Source organism: Malaclemys terrapin, chromosome 8 (assembly GCF_027887155.1).
Source record: "Malaclemys terrapin pileata isolate rMalTer1 chromosome 8, rMalTer1.hap1, whole genome shotgun sequence".
Lineage (NCBI taxonomy): Eukaryota > Metazoa > Chordata > Testudines > Emydidae > Malaclemys > Malaclemys terrapin.
In genome coordinates, this window is record NC_071512.1 from 21,891,592 (window position 1) to 21,912,704 (window position 21,113).

A 21,113-nucleotide genomic window follows, 5' to 3' on the forward strand; every position below is an offset into this window, starting at 1 on the left:
GTATGGACATCACCAGGATCAAGGTAACAAATTAATTCTTTGTACAATGTACGTATCCTTGATGGGTGTTTTAGTGACACACTCCATGTTGTAAGTCAGGTTATTCATCTTCATTCACAGCAACACAGGTATCTGGCCTGAATCAAATTCCATCATGCTTAATGTTTGTGGACAAGAACTTTATTGTACAAATTGTTATTGCCCTTCTCTGATGTTAAAGTAGAAAACACAAAATAAGAAGCCTTTATTTTAGGTTCTCACTGCAACTGTCACCAGATATCATCGAGCAAGATGCCAGCCAAAAGTAGAAACGTGTGGTTATAGACTGTCAATTCAAATTTTGGTAGAGTATACCCCCCACCTCCCCACCCAAGATTTAAACCCAGCAGAAGTGCTGTGGAAGGATTTCAAATGAAGGTAGATGTTCTGAAAGGCAACATTTTGCAGAACACAGACGGTTAGGACTAGCACTGTGAGAATCTGAAAGTGAAATTGACTAGAGACTGTGTCAGTCAGGATTATCTAAGGGATTGCTTAACCTGAACTCTTGTCAGTTTTAAAAAAGAGTGAGTCGAGTAGTTTCAGATACTATCAGTTGCCAAATCTCCCGACCAATTTTTTGTAGTATTACCCATCATTTCCTATTCTTTAGAACAGTTGTTCATTCCCCTATGTTGTGTGGAAAAAAACATTCAAAATAAAGGGGAAATTGCTGACAATACACAAAGTGAAATGGGATATATAAAATACTGTCAAATGCACAAAGAAAAAACTAGAAAGATACTAAAAACAAGTTTTTTCTTTCAGTGATATCAATCTAGTTATTTTCAAACAGTAGGTAAGTTTTATACAAGAATATTATTTAAGTTGACTCTTAGCATCTCAGCTTGGAAAAAACAGTAATAGGTAAGTTTATTACCGATTAAGCCCAGGGACATCTCTTTGAACTGTAATTCGCTTTTGCTACATGGAAACGATACTACGTTAAGGACTTGTTGGTAGCATAACAGGTATGTTATTATTTAAATGAAAAACAATTTACATTTACCTAAAAATACCTGCTTTTTCAGACTGGTCGTGAAATATTAAGTATCTGTTCGCTTTGGCAATTTTTCCAAGTTAGCATAGTTTTAATGTGCAACTATTTCAGTAGTAAGAAGAACAGGAGTACTTGTGGCACCTTACAGACTAACAAATGTATTTGAGCATAAGCTGAAGTGGGTTTTAGCCCACGAAAGCTTATGCTCAAATACATTTGCTAGTCTCTAAGGTGCCACAAGTACTCCTGTTCTCTTTGCGGATACAGACTAACACGGCTACTACTCTGAAATATTTCAGTAGTGACATTTCAACAGACAATTTCAGTTATTTTCTTCAATGGAAGACTTTCCTTTTTAAAACTCTGAAAAGGATGCTGAAGTTGCATAGTCTATGCAGCTCTGATTTCACAGTTTAAGCTAGAGGTTTTTTACTTCATACAGTTATATTTGTTCTACCCTTACATAAGGCTATACTGATTTTGAAAAGGGTTTAAATATATAGGACAACACAGCCTATGGCAATATAGTTATGAGCAGTAATATCTACTGCACATATGCCATAACTGGGGGCACACACAAATGTCCTTATTTTAAATGAAGGAAAGCATTAAACTAATTAGTATTCAATAAGATTTACAAAATAATGTGTCCTACAATAACAGAGGCCAGTCAAAATGTCCTACAAAATCTGTGGGGTTATATCCTTTATGTACATTAAACAAGAAAAAGAAGGGATATAAAGCAGGTACTATAGCTAGGCTTGTCAGTCCAATTTTAATTTTTTTTTAAAACAACTGATGGCTAAAATCGATTTTTAAACATTTTCTATATTTATCAATTTAAAATTTGACAGTTGCAGGGAATTTTGGGGGATAAGACAACAGTAATTTTAGGACAGCAGATGTTGAGATTCAAAGAGTTAAAACTTCAAATCATTAAAGCACAAACTGTCAACATCACCTCAAAATATACAATGTAAATATCCTTAAATCAAACTATGCTCTCAAGCAGCATTTTTCTCACTTTGCCTATTTGTAAATTTCTATTATTGATGGAAATATTTTTTTCATTGGTTTGTGTGTACATGGTGAAACTGATGTTTATCAAGATTTACCAATAAAAATCTAATTCCTCCAATCCTAACTATTGCTAGTACCCTATGCTTTGCAAAACCACTGAGTTATGTTTATGTAGCCATTGACTCCAATAACAGTTTTGATTTTCTTCTCACCCACCACAAAACAGATGTTAAACACAATTCACAGAATTTTAAATACAATAAGCTTTCAATGAAAGCTCTTGAAAAGTGACAACTCTTATAAAAAGTTTTTGTATAAAGATAGTTAAATTTCAGTTCATCTCTATACTGAAGTAAGGGGAACCCACCAGTTTTTGATTTATTCTTGCTCACCTGGCTGACCTACCAGTATTAGTACAATAATCCAATTCTCAAGTCTGCTTCACTACTAAGAAAATTTAAAAATAGTTCTAACTAAGCCTCCCCGATGTATTAAAACAAGTTTTCATAATTAGCATGAAACAAGGAAGCTGCATAACAAGGGAATGGGGGGGAGGAGGGGATATAATCTTGGCACTGTATCTCTAGAGGGCTCAGTGACGCATCTGTTGTGGGCAACAGAAGGGGGCTGCCATTTCATTCCCCCTGGAGGTTCTCTGCAGACCTGAGCCTTCCGGACACACAAATGTGCTGGAAGGAAGAGAGGTACATGCCAGAGCATGTCCATGTCCCAACAGAAGATGGGGGAAGGGTTAGTCACGTCCATCCGCCATTTTCTGAGCGGAGAAGGAAGACATGTTGGAACAAAAACACAACAAAAGAGAGCAGCCATTTCCAATGCTGCCTCCCCGGAAGCCAGCCTACACTCCCAAACACAAATCCTGCAGGAATTCCCCCTCCTCAGGGATTGCTGCATAAAAGGCTGAAATCAACAGGGCAGTAAGGGGGAATGGGGAAGGCTGGGTGGGAGAGATCCTGCTAATTCTACAGTGTACACACTATTCCACCTCCTAAATCAATCCTGAGTAAAAACACTCAACCCTTCTCTAACCATGGAGCCCCATCATACAATGCACTGGACAAGAGTCCATACTAATGTCCCACAGCCTATTTGACTCTTACCTTATGTGGGGGATGCCAACTCCGCCTTGCAGAATCTTGTACAGTTTGCTCTCGTACAGCAGCTGGGGATGCCTGGCCTTCTGAGACTCCAACTTCACAGCCACTTCCTGCAGTGAGAGGGAACAGGGATCAGAGCATCCACCAAGCACAGGGGTTTAGGAGGACCACAGCACTCCACTCCCACTCAGAGCTCTGCTGCAGTAGATTTTGGGAATATGGGAAAATTTTCTAGAGCTCACAACACTAGCTCAGTATCCATAATATGGAGGAGCAGCAGGGCTCTGCAAATAAAATCCACACGGTGCTGATTTGTGCATAAATATCCATCCTGGGAGGGAAATAGGACTAGAGATGTTTAGTCTTCAGATCCATACGACTAATCGAGATGGGAGTTGTTTCTTCGTGGCTCGGAAAAATGTGGGATGGAGAGAGGAAAAAGAAGAAAACCGAAGAGTAGGGAGGTCTTCTGTGTTTCTCCCCATATGTTGAGTGCCAGGTAAGTGTGTGCCCGGTAAGTGTGTACCCCCTCAAAGTGGAAAGGGATGGATGACTGGGGGAGGGGAAGACGATCCCCTACGCTGCTGATGGCAAGGGACATATCCCTTGGGGGGGGGGGGGAGGAGAGGGGATGTTCCTAACTCTACCACCCATCCCCAGGGTAAGTGGAGATCCCCCGAATCGATGTGCTATCACCAGGTAAGTTTCTCCTGCGAAGGGCCAGCCTCCCTCTGGTAGCGGACTAACCACCCCGGCGGGTACGTTGATCGCCCAATCTCTTGGTGAAACCAACCACAGGGGCCTGGGCTCCCTGGGCTGACAGGCCCCCGGCTCGATGAGGGTCACTGGGTGCGTGCCCCGGGGCGGGGACTGCCTGAAGGGATGAGTCCCGGGGCTCCCTGCGGGGCTACGTGGCGCCCTTACCTCCCCGTTGGTGATGTTGATGGCCAGATAGATGTCCCCGAACGAGCCCGACCCGATCTTCCGCACCAGCTTGTATTTACCCCCGACGATGAACTCGGCCTTGGAGCCGCTGCTGCTCGCCATGGTGAGGGGCGGCTCGCGGCCCTCCCGGCGCTGAGGGGAAGTGAGGCGGGGGTCCTACACTGGAGCAAGGGGCCTGCGGGGCCTCTGCGCCGCCCGGGAGGAGGAGTGGGAGGCGGCAGCGGAGGAGGAATCTGGTCCCCGCCGCTCAGCTTAGGCCGGGCCCCTGCGGCGGGCGTCCTCCTCCGCGGCTCTGCCCTACTCCCCGGCCGGGCGCCACTACACTCTCTGCCCGCTCCAGAGATACGGGAGTGGCACCGGGAGTCTCTGGGGATCCGAGCGCAGCTGGCACCGCCGGATCCCGGCCGCCGCCGCTGGTACTTCACTCAGTAGCCGCCGCCATCTTGTATATCGCGCGGCTGCTATCACGGACACAAAATGCCTCCACTCTGCGGCCGCCGCTTCTTCACCGCGCAGGGCACTCTGGGAACGGGGCGGGGCAGCTACTGTGCATGGTCGACAGGACACAAAACGCGCATGTGCAAGCTAAGAGGGCAGGCGAGGACGTTGAGCCAGCGTGCATGCGTAGAAGGAGTTAAATCAAAGTCAATGACTAGCTTGGCTCTTCACGCAGCGTCCGCTTCCGCAAGTGCACATGCGCACAACCCTATTCGGAATCCAGGCGGAAGGGTGAAAAGGAACGGGCGCATGCCTGCCCGTCCTCCTCACCTGTTCCCCGCCCCCCATCCTTAAAGGGCCAGTGGCCTTTCAAAATCACTAGGAGCCTCTGTCACTTGACATGGCCAACTTGGTGGGAATGGGGCCAGGGAGGGGCACGTGGGCTTTGCAGCAAGAGCACACGCAGCGGGTTAGACTCTGCTCCAGGGCAGCTGAGCCCCCCAAGCCACCCCAGAGACCCAGATCTCTGTTTCTGGCAGCCAGCTTTGCTTTGGGGAAAGCAGAGCCAGGGCCCTGGGCTAGCAATCTCAGCCCCCTTCAGATGGGGGCCATCTCATTGTGGGTGCTTCCATTTTTGGTGTCCAGCTTGTGACAGCCGGGGCCTGATTTTCAGAGATCTTCAGCATCTGTTGCAGCATTCAGTGCAGTTAGTGGGAGTTGCTCAATTGGTGCTCAACACTCAGCACTGGAAAATCAAGCCCACAATGTCTCTAGCTGGCAGTATTGCTCATGCTGAGTATTAAAAAATCATGAGTCAAGCCACAGAAAAATCATGAGCTTGGCTTAAAAATTACGAGATTTTCAAAAGTCTCAATTTGGACTTATTTTTTGTTTGGCGTCTGATTTTTGAGCCTCTAAGATTAATATTTTCAAGTTTTCTCTACGGACATGAAGGACAGAGACAATTTTTTAACAAAGCTGAGATCCTCAATTAATCACGTGACTCTGGGTGCTGGGGCTTTAGAAAAACACCAAATGGCATGAAAGCTGGCAACACTTGGGCACCCAAAACCAGAGGTAACCAAAATCAGTGGCCACTTCTGAAAATTTGGCTGCACATGCACAGCTACTTTTTGTCCATCCCACAAACCAATCTGCTAAATATTGCCGGTTGGTTGGCTCTTTGTAAAGTGGCTGAGGGGACCCTAGGTGAAGAATACTTTGAAGATATAAAGGGCCTAAAAGTCAGACCAGGTGTAAATGGGTCCACTCCCACTGAAGTCAAAGGAGTTGCAACAGCTTATCTTTTTATAAGTGGATGGATCTCCTCTAGAACCTTTTTGGAGCAGGTACCTGACTTAGGTGGCTTTATAAATAATAAATTAATGCTTTGGGGTCACATTGAGGAAAATAGCAGTAATGTTACATTGAGCTTAAATGCTGTATTCATAGATCTGATTCTTGTACCCATCCTCTTAGTCACTTTTCCTGCTACATACCCCCTTCTTGATCTTCAGTGTGTCAGTTACCCCCATGTACACCATCTTTCTGACCAGTACACACATAACCTGTAATTCACATCACCTTTTACATCAGCTCTGAGTATGGCCCAAAGTGGATGGTATCCAAGCTCTGCTGACAACTTATCAGATCCCAAATCAAATCTGAAAACCTTTGAAACATTAATGTTAAGTGCTTGACTTCATTGTATAAAAAAATGAATTCAGAGTAACATGTGGCACCTAAAGTCTTCCTGCTATTCTGAGATGCCTGCTGCAGTATCTCAGGCCCAGAAGCACAATAGGGGTGAATTAAGAATGGAGTGGAGCTCTCCTCTGCTTTTGTGCATACACAAGCTCTGTTTTATCATCCTTCTTTGGTAGATCTGACATGATCTGATTTACCTCCTAACCTTGGTTCAGCTACGAGTCTTTTTGGATTGTAAATTGTGTAGTACTAAGTCTTGGAGATGCCTTGCAAATTTCTGCTGGGAATTCTTTAAGCAGCTGCTTTGTGTCAGCCAGATATATTCTGGGTCTGCTGTTTCTTTCTGCCTTTTTAAATGTTCTTTCCTTCTTTGTCCTCTCGATCCATTCTCTGCATTGTTCTTTTGCAAGAGCATGAAACTGAGAATTCCTTGTGACTCATGATTACTTACTGTCAGGATGGGCTCCACCGTGCAAGACTAAATTTGGGAGAAGATTTAGGCCTCCAGCCCTGTTCAGAAAGTATCTAAAGAAATGCAGCCAAATTATAAAAGCAGCATCCATTAGATGCCAACTTGGCATGTCTCTTGCTAACTGGATCAGCCACAGAAGCTCCCTTTCAGCTCAGCTGGTGGGGTTGCTAACCACATGCTTATGAATGATGAGGAGCCTAATTTAAGGCCTGGTCTACACACAGTTTATGTACCGATTTAATTACTTTGATTAGGACTGTGACTTTATACTGATATGGTTAAAGCGGTACAACCCCTAGTGTGAATGCAATTATACCAGTATAAAGGTGCTTATACCAATACAGCCTATTCCCCTGATATATCTGCATCCACACTAGGGAGTTGTACTGTTTTAACTATATTGGTTTCTAAATGGCTTTAGGTATAGTGGTAGAAGAACTCTCTGTCAACAAGCCCTAAGTCTTGGCTGTGACTATGTGATAACTCTAAGACTTGCCTAATTTCATTTGGTCTGCACTTGTTATGTATAAGGTGGCTGCAAAGCAGGAAACCAAAAGGGATGAAGAAGTCCAAGTAAGGGATACAGCTTGCAGTTAGCAATGATTCTGAACTGCAAAGTTCAAATCCAAACTTCCTTGTGCTTCAGGATATTTGGATCTGAGTTTTGCTTTGGTCCCATCTCTCCCTGCAATGAAAATAAAACTGATCTTAATCAACACTGATCACATTCTGGACTAATCCACATACTTGAGAATCAATAAGGATGTCCAAAGTTAGAGTCAGCCCCAAACTCATTCCCATGTAAATTCTGTCTTTGCATAAGTAAGAAATATCTGCACTGGTCTCTCACTGAAAGTGAATGTTGATCTTGTACCAAGGAGTATGGATACATATCACAGGAGAAGGGAACTGGACTTTCAAGGGCACTTGAGATGTCTCAGAACAACTCCCTCAACTCATTTCTAAATAAGGAGCTTTGTGTCCCCAATTACCCATGCTGTTACTGTTGATCATGATATGCAAACAGCTCAGGAACACTTAAAGCTCTACAGCATTTTTAATAGCTGCTCTTGAAGGGATTTGAGCAGTTGGGAAGCTGTTTGGCTTGAGTCACATTTATTTGAAAGAGCTGGAAAAACAGGTTGTCCGATAAATAGACCATATATGGGTGTATCTGAGTGCTATTGACCTCTCTGCTCTAGATTTGCAAAATTGTGCAATGCTGCCATCTGATGGCTGAAAAGTTACTGCTATTATTACTGCTTAAAACTAATACTTACATAGGTGCTGGAACTAGGAGTGCTGAGGGGTGCTGCCGCAGCACCTGGCTCAAAGTGGTTTCCATTATATACAGAGTTTACAGTTTGGTTCAATGGCTCTCAGCACCCTCACTATAAAAATTGTTCCAACACCGCTGAATATTTATATCACAATGGCACCCAGAGACTCCAATCAGGATTGGAATCCCATGAAGACAGTGTGTCTGCCCTGAAGAACTTACAATCTAAGAAGACAAGTATCATATGAAGGGGGATATGATCAAATATACAATTTGTAATATACATATAGACATTTGTTATTTTTTCTCTTGATGATTTTAAATATATAAGGTAAATGCCAGTTATCCCCATCTGTCCCTCATAAGGTGACCAGATGCCCCGATTGTATAGGGATAGTCCCGATTTTGGGGTCTTTTTATTATATAGGCTCCTCTTACCCCCCACCCCCTATCCTGATTTTTCACACTTGCTGTCTGGTCACCCTAGTCCCTCAAGCCATTACTAATTAGTTAACTTCTTACAGGCATCACAGCAGAGATGGGTTTTGAAAGATTTGAAAGAGGATCAGCTCAGGAAGGATGTTCTGGGCATAGAGGGCAGCCAGGAAGAAGGCACAGAGATGTGTGTGAGAAGCTGATGAACATGCTGAAATGGAGGAAGAGTAATACAAGAAGAGACAAGAGCTGATACATTTAGAGAGTAGAGTTCTGAAAGGCCTTGAAGGTGAGGACGAGAAGGTTAAACTTGATGCCATGAAACCGAGGGAGCCAGTGAGGAGATTCAAAGGGACTCGGTCAAAACACAGAAGATGATCTTAACATCTGCATTTTGTATGGTGATATGGGTGTTAGGGAGGCCACAGTAGCAAAGATGGGAGATGATGAAAGCTGGATGGGAGTTTTGGCTGTCTCAGAAAGAAAAGAGATCTATCTATCTATCTATGCTTCTAGTTAGCAAAGGCATCAGCATCAATACAATCATCTCCCCAGGTAACCCTCTGATTCCAACTCCTAAGAACACACATGTGTTCATGTGCATGCACATACACACAAACACATGCATTGCCCACTATTTAAACATACACATGCACACACATACACTTTCCATGCATGCTTGCACACAAGATCACAGGGACAATTCCACCATGCCATTCATCTGCATGAGGTTCAAGGAACATCATAGAATGTACATAGGCTTGGCAGGATTCAACTTTTATCAGTGAATGTCAATTTCACTGCACACACACACACAAACCCGCAAAAATATTTCCATAGATAATAACTGAAATTTACAAATAGGCAAAGTAAGAAAAATGCTGCCTGAGAACTTATTAGAATTCGATTTAAGGATATTTACATTGAGTATTTTGACACCTGATGCTGACAATTTTTAACAGTTATAAAGCTTTAACCTTTTAAATCTCAATATCTACTGTCATTAAATCATTTCTGATTCCCCCAACTTTCCTACAACTGTGAAAATGTAAATCGATAACAATAAAAAAAAGCTTAAATCCCATAATTTTGCACAACTGAAGATTTAAATTGATACAAATTGAAAAAAATGCTTAAAACTCAATATTATCCATCAAAATTATAAAAAAAAAATCTAATTCTTCCAAGTCTAGTTGTATGATACTGAAATGACCTCGGCTCATTTCCTGTTTCTGCTATTGTTCTGCCCACATTATAAATGCCAGTTTTAAGATTTGGGTCTTGGCAATTTATGAGATGTACCTATGTATGTATCTTTCTATAATAGCAAGAAGGTAATATTTTTCTCAAGTACAAGAAAGAGAAATTAATTTCTGGATGGGCAGGAGTTCAACACATTAAGTGAATGGCATTAGGAAGGACATAGGATCTGAATGAACATCATAGAGCTATCCATTCAGGTATCCCATGCCTTACCCATATCAGATCAGATCCATAGGTCCATCCAGTTCTATATCCAGCTCTGGCACAATGTATCAGACTCAAAGGCCTAAGCTAGTATTCTGCCCCTTGCTATATAAGATCAGATCCACAGGTATGTCTAGTATGGTACCCTACCGTCTGCCATACTGGATTAGACACATAGATCCATCTATTCTGGAATCCTGCCTCTAGTAGTGACCAATATCTGATACCTCAGAGGAAGAGGAACACTCTTCATAATGCACCTTTCCAGCTGTCATGCCCTATAGGAGAAATAACTTTCCAGCTTTCCCATGGATAAACATGGCCTACACTGTGGAGTTTGGTCTTTAGTTTATAGAGCTGTGAATGATATTGACAGTCCAAAAGCCATCCAGGCCTTTCAGAAATGCAGCCACAGCCTCTACGTCCATGTTCTCACTCTGAGCCTTTGAGAAAAAACACAAGTTACACAGATGTTAACAACATATGCACAGCCTGTCAGTATCAGAAACAAAATGAACTGATGAAAACTTCTGACTTTGGGTTTCTTTTTTAAAAGATGTAAACCACAGGAAGCATTAGTGGCATTGTAAATGTGGGTTGCAAGGGGATTTGTAGTGTGTGTCAGAGGAAGATGGACAAATCCGATCAGCAAAAAAAGCGTGCGTTCCCAGCTTCAAAGATGGTTTTGCAAATAACTGAGAGAAAAAAAGTAATTGCTTAATTCAAACTTAAAATTGGGAACTATCAGCCTACACACCACCATCAACAAAATACAATAAAAAAATTGCCTGAGACAAATGAATCTGATGGAATCATAGAAATTTAGGACGGGAAAGGACCTTGAGAAGTCTTCTAGTTCAGTCGCCTGCACTCAAGGCAGGACTAAGTATTATCTAGACCATCCCTGACAGGTGTTTATCTAACATACTCTTAAAAACCTCCAATGATGGAGATTCCACAACCTCCCTAGGCAATTTATTCCAGTGCTTAAACACCCTGACAGGAAGTTTTTCCTAATGTCCAACCTAAACCTCCCTTTCTGCAATTTGAGCAGTGACCTCACCTTCTGCAAGTCATCTCACCTTGCTGTAGGCTGGATCTTTGGAGACTGACTACTACTGCACGTTTCCCGACAGAATACCCTCGCCAGCAAGCGTGCAGTAGTAGTCACCGGTAAGGTTAAACCATTGAGAATTTTAAAAGACTATAATTTTAACACACTTTCAATACACCACACTTTTTAGCCTCAGCCCTTTAATATTTTCTCCGTCTAAAGGCTCTGAAATGCTCTATGAATCTCATGTATTTCATTGTTTTGCAGGGGGCATGAAGCAAGGAAGAGATGTTTATATCTGTTATCACCAGATAAAGCAAAAGGAATAAATCCCCTTTCTTCTCTCTCCATTAGAGAAACTGAACTTCCTGCTTTGTTGAGAACCTTTCTCATATAATTAGCTCAATATCACTTTGATCCAAGCACTGCTCACACTTCAGTCATTCTTTCTATGCAACTGAATGTCCCCAAAGCTTTTAATTTGATCCCAGGGTAGGGAGGGGGGCTGTGCACACCATAATGAAACAGCTGTTCTATACAGTACAGATCCAGCAGCATTCTTGCAATAGTGCCAATGAATCTGTCTCTATGAAATCAGAGAGAGAGAGGGACCAGATCGTCCTTCTGAGCAGCAGGGATATCCCCTCCTCTTGCCAAGCAGCATTGGAGGGAAGCCTTTCAATGACAAGCTACACCATGCAGTGATCTGAAAGGTCAGAGAGTGTCAAGCGCATCTCCTCATGGGTGGCCTGTGAGTGCTGATAATTGGGTGTTTAATTAAAATAATTATTTCTGAGCCCCCTGCCGGGATTCACTCTGCTTGCTCTGTTGACAATAGGGGGCTGGAACCCAGTGTCAGAGAGGCGAGCCTAGATTCAATTTTACTGGACTACTGTTTTAACATCAGAGCTAGGGTGGAGCACTGCACAAATAGCATAACACGTACGAAGACTTTGGGACAGAGTCTGATCTCAGGTATGTCAACGTTAACCTGACGCAAGTCCAGTGAATTACTCAAAGTTTACACTGATGTAAATGAGATCAGGATCTGCCCGTTTGTCCTTGTATTGCTCCTGCCATTTGAGGATCTCCAGTCACATTATAACTTTTCATCAATTTAATTCCACAACAACCCAGTGAAGTAGACAAGTAGCAATACCTCATTTCACAGAAACTGAGGGCTGCCGCATTTGAGGGGAAAGATTTTCAAAGGCACAAAGGGAGCCTAAGCCTTAAGTGATTTGCCCAAAGTCACACAGGAAGTCATTGGCAAAGTTGGGAATAAATCTCAGATCACCTGACTTCAAGTACTTTGGTCTAGTTATTAAACAACACCGCCTCTCCATCTGACTGGTGGGTTAAATATCAGATTGCAGAGACCTATGAAATATCATATTCCCAGTCATGGGCAGTACAACCTGTTTGATGCAGTTAGGAAAGGTTGTTAATACAAGAGCAGTAACATGGCTAACATCTACGTGCTTCTGCATTAGCGACGGGCCAGCTCCTGTGTTATTGGCTACAATATTTATGCATCAGATTAGATCTGGATGAATGGTTTTGCAGACTCACTGGGATATTCATTTCAAGACACCCATTCTGCCTCAGTATCTCAGTGCTTTCCCGACTGCCCATGCTGTTATGTCAGGAGCATGTCCTTGAGACAAGGGCACAGCTTCCTTGTGGCTTTCCTTCTGAACAGGGTGGCCAGGTCTGTAGCTTTTCTATGACCTTCAGCTGGGGGCTTTTTACAGCAGAGAGTAGGCTGTTTACTGATCTATTTTTAGAGCTGCTCACAGCTTTTTGGGCTGCTGCTGTAGACAAGAATCTTGTGCTGCTAGGGGCCAAGGCATCGGGGCATCGGCCAAGGGCAAGGCACTGGGACATAACCAGAGGTAGCATTATTCCTCTGAGAGCCACTAGTAGGTCTCAGACACCCAGAATATTGGGCTGCTGAAGTTATTGACAGGATGTAGAGTTCAGCAATTGCTCCATATTGGCTGTTACAGTCAATAGGCCAAATTCTGCTTCTGGTCCATGTGCCTCAACCCTGAGATTAATACAACAGATCCCTGCTAAAGTAAGGGGAGTTCATTACCTGTGGCCCATTCAGTCACTGGGCTCTCTGCTGAGACTGTCAGCAATGGTGTCAACTGGTGGCACTGTGATAGTGGTTTCCAGTGGTCCTATTCATGGTGTGAGGAGCTACTCAGCATGAGTAAAGGTGGAAGAATCAGACCCTAATTAATCAGGAAAAAGGTCTGGGTATCATTGTGAACAGCTCAATGAAAGCCTCTGCCAATGTGAAATGGCAGTAAAAAAAAAAAAAAAAAAAAAAGTGTCAGGGTGCATAAAGAAGGAGACAGGAAATACTGCTAGAGATATTCTAATGCTATTGGATAAATCCAGGGTACACCTTCCCCTGGCTGGAATAGCGTGTTCAGTTCTGATCAGCCCATCTTAAAAAAGATATGTCAGAAATAGATCAGGTTCAGAGGCAGGGAGTAGTAACTAGATGCCTGGAGAGGCTTCAGTAAGAAAAGAAATTGACAAGACTGCGGCTATTTTCGAGAGGAAACAAAGAAGAGGGAGCATCAAAATAAGGAGTGGTCTGGAGAAGGCAAATTTGATGCCCTCTCATATAAAAACAAAGCGATGTTCAATGGAAGGAAAAGGCAGCAAACTTAAAACTAGTACAAGAAAATCATTTTATACAACCCATAGTAGTCTGTGGATCTCACTGTCACAACTGATCACTGAGGCCAAGAGTCAAGTATTAGACATTAGCTGAGTATTAGAGTATGGGAACAGCTCCGCTGAAGTCACTGCAGTGGTGGATGTGACCCAGAGTGTCATCTTTTCATAAATGCTGCATCATTCACCTTGTTTTACTAAAAACTTCTCTTCTAACATATGCTAAAGAATTAAGACAGCAGCTATTAAAAATACTCAGCAAAATGCAACAGAATGGGCTCATTTAAAACATCCTGTAGTGACTCTTAAATGCTGAGTTATAGTGGGAATATCCACAAAGACTCTACTACTGTATATCACCAAATTAGATTAACAAAACCATCCAGTTAACTCACACTATCTGTCTAGGTGTGTCAAGGCTAATTCCCCATCTGGCACTTCAAGTGCAGAAGGTGGGGGCCCTCAAGGATTCTAAAAATTAATACTGGCCACTCCAGGCTTGTATTAAACTCCCAAGGTTACAGCTTTTCTCTGACCTTGGATTGGTAGATGCTGCCACCACCCAAGTGCAGAACCCCTTTGAGAACCCAGGAAGGCGAACTTGGGAATTCCCTCCTGTGGGGTACCCTCAAGTCCTTTCACTCCCCACCCCCTTCCGGGGAAGAGCTGAGAAAGAAAAAGGAAAAAATCAGCTGTTGTCACCAGCTAATTAAACAACATGTGCACAAACCTCTTAAGACACAAAAATCCAATTCTATTCTTAAAAAAGGTACATTTTATTAACCAAAAAAAAGGAAAGAAAATACATCTTGGAATTTAGACATTTGCTAGATTTAAAAAAAGAAAACAACTACAAGGATTAAGCATCAAGAATAGCTTTCTTGAGGTCCAACTTAAAGGTTACAAGCAAAACAAAAGGACCTGGGGTTAGCACAGAAGAATCCACAAGTCATAATGAAATACAAGGAATAAACCGAATTGCGTCTTCCTAGACATTTCCTGATCTACTTACATATCTGGGATTTTAAATGAGTAGTTTCTAGGTATGATACTGATGATTTTTTCATACCTGGCCCAAGCTCTTACATCATAGCTCTGTCCTGTTTGCCTCTCCCCGGGAGAACAACAGACAGACAAAAGGGGAGTCTTGTTTCAATTTTAAAAAGTTCTAGCCTTCCCATTGGCTCTTTTGGCCAGGTGCCCACTCACTTCCTTTTACCTATGCATAGCAGCAGGAGTGGCTCTATGTTTTTTGCTGCCCCAAGCACAGCAGTCAGGCGGCCTTCAGTGGTATGCATGCGGGTGGTCCGCTGGTCACGCGGATTTGGCAGCATTTCTGCGGGTGATCTGCCGGTCCTGCCACCAAATTGCCATTGAAGCTGCGGGACCGGCGCACCTCCCGAAGGCTGCCTGACTGCCGCCCTCACGCCGCCCCCTGCAGCTTCCCGCCCCAGGCACGCGCTTGCTGCCCTGTGCCTGGAGGCGCCCCTGCATAGCAGTGAGACTTTTTAACCCTTTACAAGTAGAGCAATTAGAGAACAGCTACTAAGAGGGATTTTATAGCTACTGGCTGGCTGGGTGTCCAGAAAAGGGAGTCCCACCCCCCCTTCATTTATCACAAGGTGTCTTCTTGTAACAACAGAGAATCCCTCACAATCCATTTGCTTATGCCAGAGTAGGAAGTAAGGGCCCAGTCTAGCAAAGTCATTAAGATTAGAGCTGGTTGAAAGTCGGAATTTTCATTCTGTGGGAAATTCCAAACTAAAAAATAAAGTTCTGTTTAGAAATGCACATAGAATTTCAAAATTCCCTGCAAAAGGGAAAATCTGGGGGGAAAATCCGTTTGAAATAATCAAAACATTTTGTTGCAAAAATTTCTCTGTGAATTTGAGCCTGAGCTTCCAGCTCAGCTGCGGTTCCCAGGGCTTCTAGGATCCTGACTCTCTATCAGGCTGCTTAGAAGCCAGGGCTCCCAGTCTTCCAGTTCTGTGGCTGGGAGTCTGGAAGCCTTGAGAGCCCCTAAAGCCTTTCAGGCTCTTGGGTCCAGAGCAGAGACCTTGAAACCATAGTGCAGTCCGCATAGTGAGACTGCTCAGAGCTGCAGGCCCCCAAGCTGGTGGATTTTGGATAGAGCCCTGCCTGTGTGTAGTTCGTGTTTTCGTGAAATATTTCAAGTTCAACAAATCGGCATTTTCCAACAAAACTGTTTTGTTGAAAAACCCAGCTCTAGTTCAGTGGGTCTAGTCACATGCTTCTATTCTATTCCATATTGGTTCCCAGACCTTGCTCATCACCACAGGATCTGTACACTTGCTTAAAATTAAGCATGTGCTTAAATGCTTTACTGCATTTAAGCCTTAGGTCTTATGTACACACAAAAGTTGTACCATTTTAATGATACCACTAAAACTAAAGCGGTACAATCCCTCTAATGTGGACACAGCTATATATCTATAAAACAGTGCTATATTGGTATATTCTTATGTATATACTGGTATTCCTGTATGGGAAGTGCAATAAGCAATAGTGGTACAAGCTCTTTTATACTGTGATAACTGCAACCACTCTAGGGGTTGTACCAGTATCATTATTTCATTAAAAATTACAAACCAGCCAACATGGTTCTACCAGTATAAACACAATGTGTAGAGCAGGACTTAGTGTGGATATTTTCTCCCTCTCCTGATTGACACTGGTAATCAATCTCTTGTCCTAAAGATTAAAAAATGAAATGTAGAAATTAACCTAAACATTAGATTTTAACAAGTGTAAAGATAATTAAAAGTTCATAGTAGAGCTTTTTCTCTATGCAGTTGTTCTCTTTAATGGCCTCGAAGCAGGATTTACATAACTTCAGGGAGTTTGAAAATGAAAGTTTGTACCTAACCTTTTCTTAAAGGTGATTTGCAAATTGTTTTAAAATAGTTTCACAGAAAGGTTATATGTTCACTGTGCCAAACAGCTGCAGACAGGAAGGCATTCATAATTTTGTTAAGTTTTTGTTTTGGGTTTGCAAAGGTTGTTTCTATCCAGGGCCGGCTCCAGGCACCAGGCAACCAAGCACATGCTTGGGGCGGCACCTGGTAAGGGGCGGCGGGGGGAGCGCGGTGCGGCATTCCGTGGGGAGCGGGGGCGCTCCGGAAGCGCGGTGCTCGGCAGGGGGGCGGCGTGGGCGCAGCGCTGGGGGGGGGGTTCCGGCGGCGCTTGGTGGGGGTCGGGGGCGGGCTCCGGCAGCGCGGCGCTTGGCGGGGGGGCGGCGCGGGGTTCGGGGCTCGGCGCTCGGGGGGGGGTTCCGGCAGCGCTCGGCGGGGGGGGCGGCGCAGGGCGCGGCGCTCAGGGGGGTGTTCCAGTGGCGCTCGGCGGGGGGGGGCGGGCTCCGGCAGCGCTCGGGGGGGTGTTCCGGCGGCACTCGGTGGGGGGGGGCGGGCTCCGGCGGCGCTCGGGGGGGGGTTCCGGTGGCGCTCGGCGGGGGGGGCGGCGTGGGGCGCGGCGCTGGGGGGGCGCGGCGCGGCACTCGGCGGGGGGCGGCACTTTTTTTTGCTGCTTGGGGCAGCAAAAAAGTTAGAGCCGGCCCTGTTTCTATCATTCTTTTCTACCCCAGGTTTGCTCTCTTTGGTTCACAATTACTTAGCTTTGCTACTGAGCTCTTTCTTTCTTTCTTTCTTTCTTTCTTTCTTTCTTTCTTTTACATTTTTAAAGCGCATTAAAACCCAATTAACAAATTTCAGTAAATTAAGCTTGATGGCCCTGCAGACTCAAGGCTTCTGTTTAGCCACAGAACAGGTACAAAAACACATAGTATCAATGCAAGCTTCACACACACATACAGTCACTGGCACAGTCTATAAGCCTCAACCGTGGCCTGGCAATGTGCAGGTGGTTTTAGTACTAACCTCTTTGTAATGCAAGTGCCACTGTCACAGTCCTCTGCAGTGAGGGGAAGCCAAATAATTTCAAATACTGGACATTAGTGTCTTCAATATCCAGGCTGATATCTAGAAATCGCAGAGATGGCCCCATCAGAAATGTCATAAGCAGACAGAGAGAGTCACCGCAGGCCACTGTCTTTACTGATCTTCATCTGGAATGATCCCAGACAAAATAGGATCTTCATCCTCTTTCCCCTCACTTGTCTTCAAGGCCATGTTGAGTTTATGCCAAAACAGTGGAATCTCCTTCTCCTCCTGGGGCCACATGAGGTATGTTTTCTTCTTCACCAGCTTTCTCATTCTGTGGTAGGATGATAGACTACCACTGGGGATCTGTTCCAGGAAAATCAGGATCAGGACATCCTTGTGTTCATCAAAGAGGCGAAAACTGGCTATCTGGATCTCCTTAGAGCACCACTCACTTTCCAGGTAGTGGCGGGTTATGACACAAATGGTCTTCCTGCTGGCATAGATGTTTTCCACAATGTTCTTCAGGATGCACTTCCCTGGTTCAAAGTCACGATGGTGCAGACATAGCCTCCAGTGGTATTTGTCTTCCAGTGTGGGAAGGAGCTCATTGATCACCCACTCCTGGTCATGCGTGTTGTAGGAGACAAACGCATCATAGTCGTATTTTGTTTGTTGCCTCATCCTTTTGTACCTCTTGTCATGAATATAGGCAAGTAGCAGGTGGTAAGCATAAATCCCTTGCCACCTCCAGCGAAAACAGATGCATACTATCATCAGCAAAATAATTGTGGTTGTATTCGTAACAAACAGGATAAACTCATGGTTGACTGTGCAGGAGGAGGTGTGGAAGGCCCATAGTTTCCTTCCCTTACTGGCAAGTGGGAAAGCACAGGTGTACTGGTAGAAATAGAGCACTTGAGTTTTTAAGTCATGAAGAGACCAACTGAGGAACATTTGGTTATCGCAAGAACAAGTGTAAGGATTTTGTCTAAGATCCAAAAAGGTAAGGTAAGGTAAAGCCCTTATGTGTTTAAGTTCAATTACATTTAGTTTGTTTCCAGACACCCTGAGTATGGACAGCTTAGAAAAGTTTACGTGGAGAACAAAATCAAGAGACTGCAGCCCTATTTTATTGAGATGTAGCTCTGTCAGCTTCGGTCCAGGCTGGAGCAGAGCTGGGCTAATGGGATTGATAGGATTACAGCTCAAATCCAGTTCTTGGAGCGTAGGGGTGTAACTAAAGGTGGCTGGATCCAAATCAGTGATGGGCAAGTTGCCTGCATGGATTCTCACTATTGATTCCAACCCCTGCAAGAAGTTAGATGGGAAATTCAGAAGCCCTCTGTGACGTTGGCTGTTCAGAGAGAGATATTTTAAGGACTTCAGGAGAATGAAGGGAGGGTTGTCAAGTTCTTCAGATGTCTCATAGGAGATGTAATTTTCAAAAAGCTGAAGGTCAACCAATGAGTTTACTCCCTGGAAGATGCCTTTCTGCAAAGTTTCCTTGGTGATCTTATTAGTTCCAAGAAGCAGTGTCTGCAGGTGGCTCAGACCTTCAAAGGCTCCAGGTTCTATTGTGCTAATTTGGTTGTCCAGCAGGCTAAGAAACTGCAGAGAAGTCAGATTCCTAAAAGTTTCTTTCTTGATGGAGCTCATCTTATTTCCTGCTAGTTCCATTTTTTCCAGCTTCCCTAAACTATCTGAAAAAGGTCGTGAGATTTCCAAAAGGAGGTTCGTTCCCAAATTTAATTCCAACAAATTGTGTAGATCCGGAAACAAATCTGAGTTGATCTTAGTGATTCTGTTTCCAGCTAGAGTGAGGTGCTCCAGGTTCTTTAGATTGGCAAAGTCATTTGGGACAATTTCCCTAATTTGGTTAAAGCTGAGATCCAGACTTTTCAGAGACAGTATATTCGAAGTTGCATTTGGTACTTCAGTGAACTCATTGTTTGCCAAGGAAAGACTCTGTAAAGAATTCAGGGGCTGAAAAGATATACACGGCACCACTTTTAACCTGTTGTGTGCCAGATCCAAATGCCATAGATGAGTGCAGTTTTCAAAGACAATTCCTTTAATGCTTTCAAATTTATTGCCTTGTAAGTTAAGAGTCTTGACATTGCGGTGCCAAAGGCATACCTTTTCTATGAGATTGTCAGAATCAGTCAAGTTCAACTCATTTAGGTGGATCTCCTCTAGCAAAGAGCAATTCAGTTTTTGAACCACAGTCAATATGTCTAGTGGTGTCATAAATATCCCTCCTAAATATAATCTCTTTAACCCTTTCAGGAAACAAGGGTCTTGTATAATCCATGTAATGTGGTTATGGGTGCCAGAGAAAGATAAATCCAGTGAAAGAAGTCTATACAAAGCATCAGTTGCAACATCAATGAAAGAGATTGGGTTATGGGATGCATCCAGTTCACGAAGCCACATGGGCACATTATCTTTGGTCGTGAAATGTGTTATATTGTTCTCTCTTATGTGCAGCTCTTCCAAAGATTTTACCTTAAACACAACATCCAAAGCATTCAGAGAACGTAACTTGTTTGATGATAAATCAATTACCTTTAACTTCATCAGGCGGGCAAAGGCAGATGGCTCAATCCTGTCAATATTATTTTTCCTAAGTAGCAAGACTGTAAGATTCCCCAGCCCATCAAACATAGAGCTGGAAAGAACTCTCAGCTGGTTTGAAGTGAGGTTCAAGATCTTTAGGCTACTTGTGTGAGTAAAAGTGCCTTCTTCAATTAGATGAATTTGGTTCTGAGAAACATTCAAGACTTGCAACAGACTCAGTTTGCTGAAGTCACTCTGCCTCAGGCTTGCAATCCGATTCTCAGACAGATCTAAGCTGCTTACATTCCAGGGAAGATCACTTGGGACTTGTGACAAGTTCTGATGATAGCACAGCACCTTTATCGTTTTGCTCCACTTTCCATGGACCATACAGTTCTGCAGTGAGTAAGGAGCCACTCCTTGGCCTTGGCTGAAGAAAATCAAAGCAGAGAAAAGCTGCAGGAACAACATCTCTCTAACTCCTGAGCGCTCCTTTAGTTCAAAACCAAGAGCAGTCGTTGTAGCGAGGAGAGAACAGAGAGTGAAATTAGTGCTCTTGTGTAATCAGGAAAAGTCTCCAAATGAGGAAGAGAAATATCCTTGCATTGCATATCACTATTAATAAAATATTGAGATCTCTATTTTCAGAAGAGCTGGAGTTAGTTGCTTTACGTCTCATCCTACTGAAGAATTAAAAATTAAAGGGCCAAATTTTCAAAGGACGGTGCAGTGGGTATCTGAGCATCTGTTAGGGCCTGCATAAAACACTCAGGCATGTGCACAATGGGTAAGTGTGCAGAAAGGCCGTAATTTCATCCAGGTCTTCACCAGAGCTCGATTTTGCAATTTAGGTCACTCAGATGTTTAAACCCCCAATTGCTCCTGTAAATCAGGGACATACCTGTAGACATCTTAGTGTCCTGAACTGTTAGTGCAAATAATCATGGGTACAAAACTGCACCTGCAAGAATGAGACCACATTTGAAAAGT

General features: G+C 43.7%; 2 protein-coding genes across 6 annotated transcripts in view; both read right to left on the bottom strand.

Moving 5' to 3' along the window:
• The window catches only part of CSNK1A1 (casein kinase 1 alpha 1), a 51,955-nt gene extending 47,320 nt beyond the window's left edge, over positions 1-4,635 (bottom strand). For 4 of the 5 annotated variants that reach the window (XM_054036968.1, XM_054036966.1, XM_054036969.1 and 1 more), the window contains exons 1-2: positions 4,102-4,634; positions 3,181-3,287 (exon numbers count right to left, since the gene is read on the bottom strand). In XM_054036968.1, coding sequence (XP_053892943.1) covers positions 3,181-3,287; positions 4,102-4,224 — 230 coding nt within the window. In that variant the 5' untranslated portion in view covers positions 4,225-4,634. Of the gene's footprint in view, positions 1-3,180; positions 3,288-4,101 lie in introns of all 5 variants that reach the window. The other variant, XM_054036964.1, reaches the window with a different exon arrangement.
• Positions 4,636-17,264: 12,629 nt separating this feature from the next.
• LOC128841686 (toll-like receptor 13) lies at positions 17,265-20,594 on the bottom strand. Its single transcript, XM_054036963.1, has one exon. The coding sequence runs from the start codon at positions 20,592-20,594 to the stop codon at positions 17,736-17,738; it is 2,859 nt and encodes a 952-aa protein (XP_053892938.1). The 3' UTR covers positions 17,265-17,735.
• Positions 20,595-21,113: the final 519 nt, after the last annotated feature.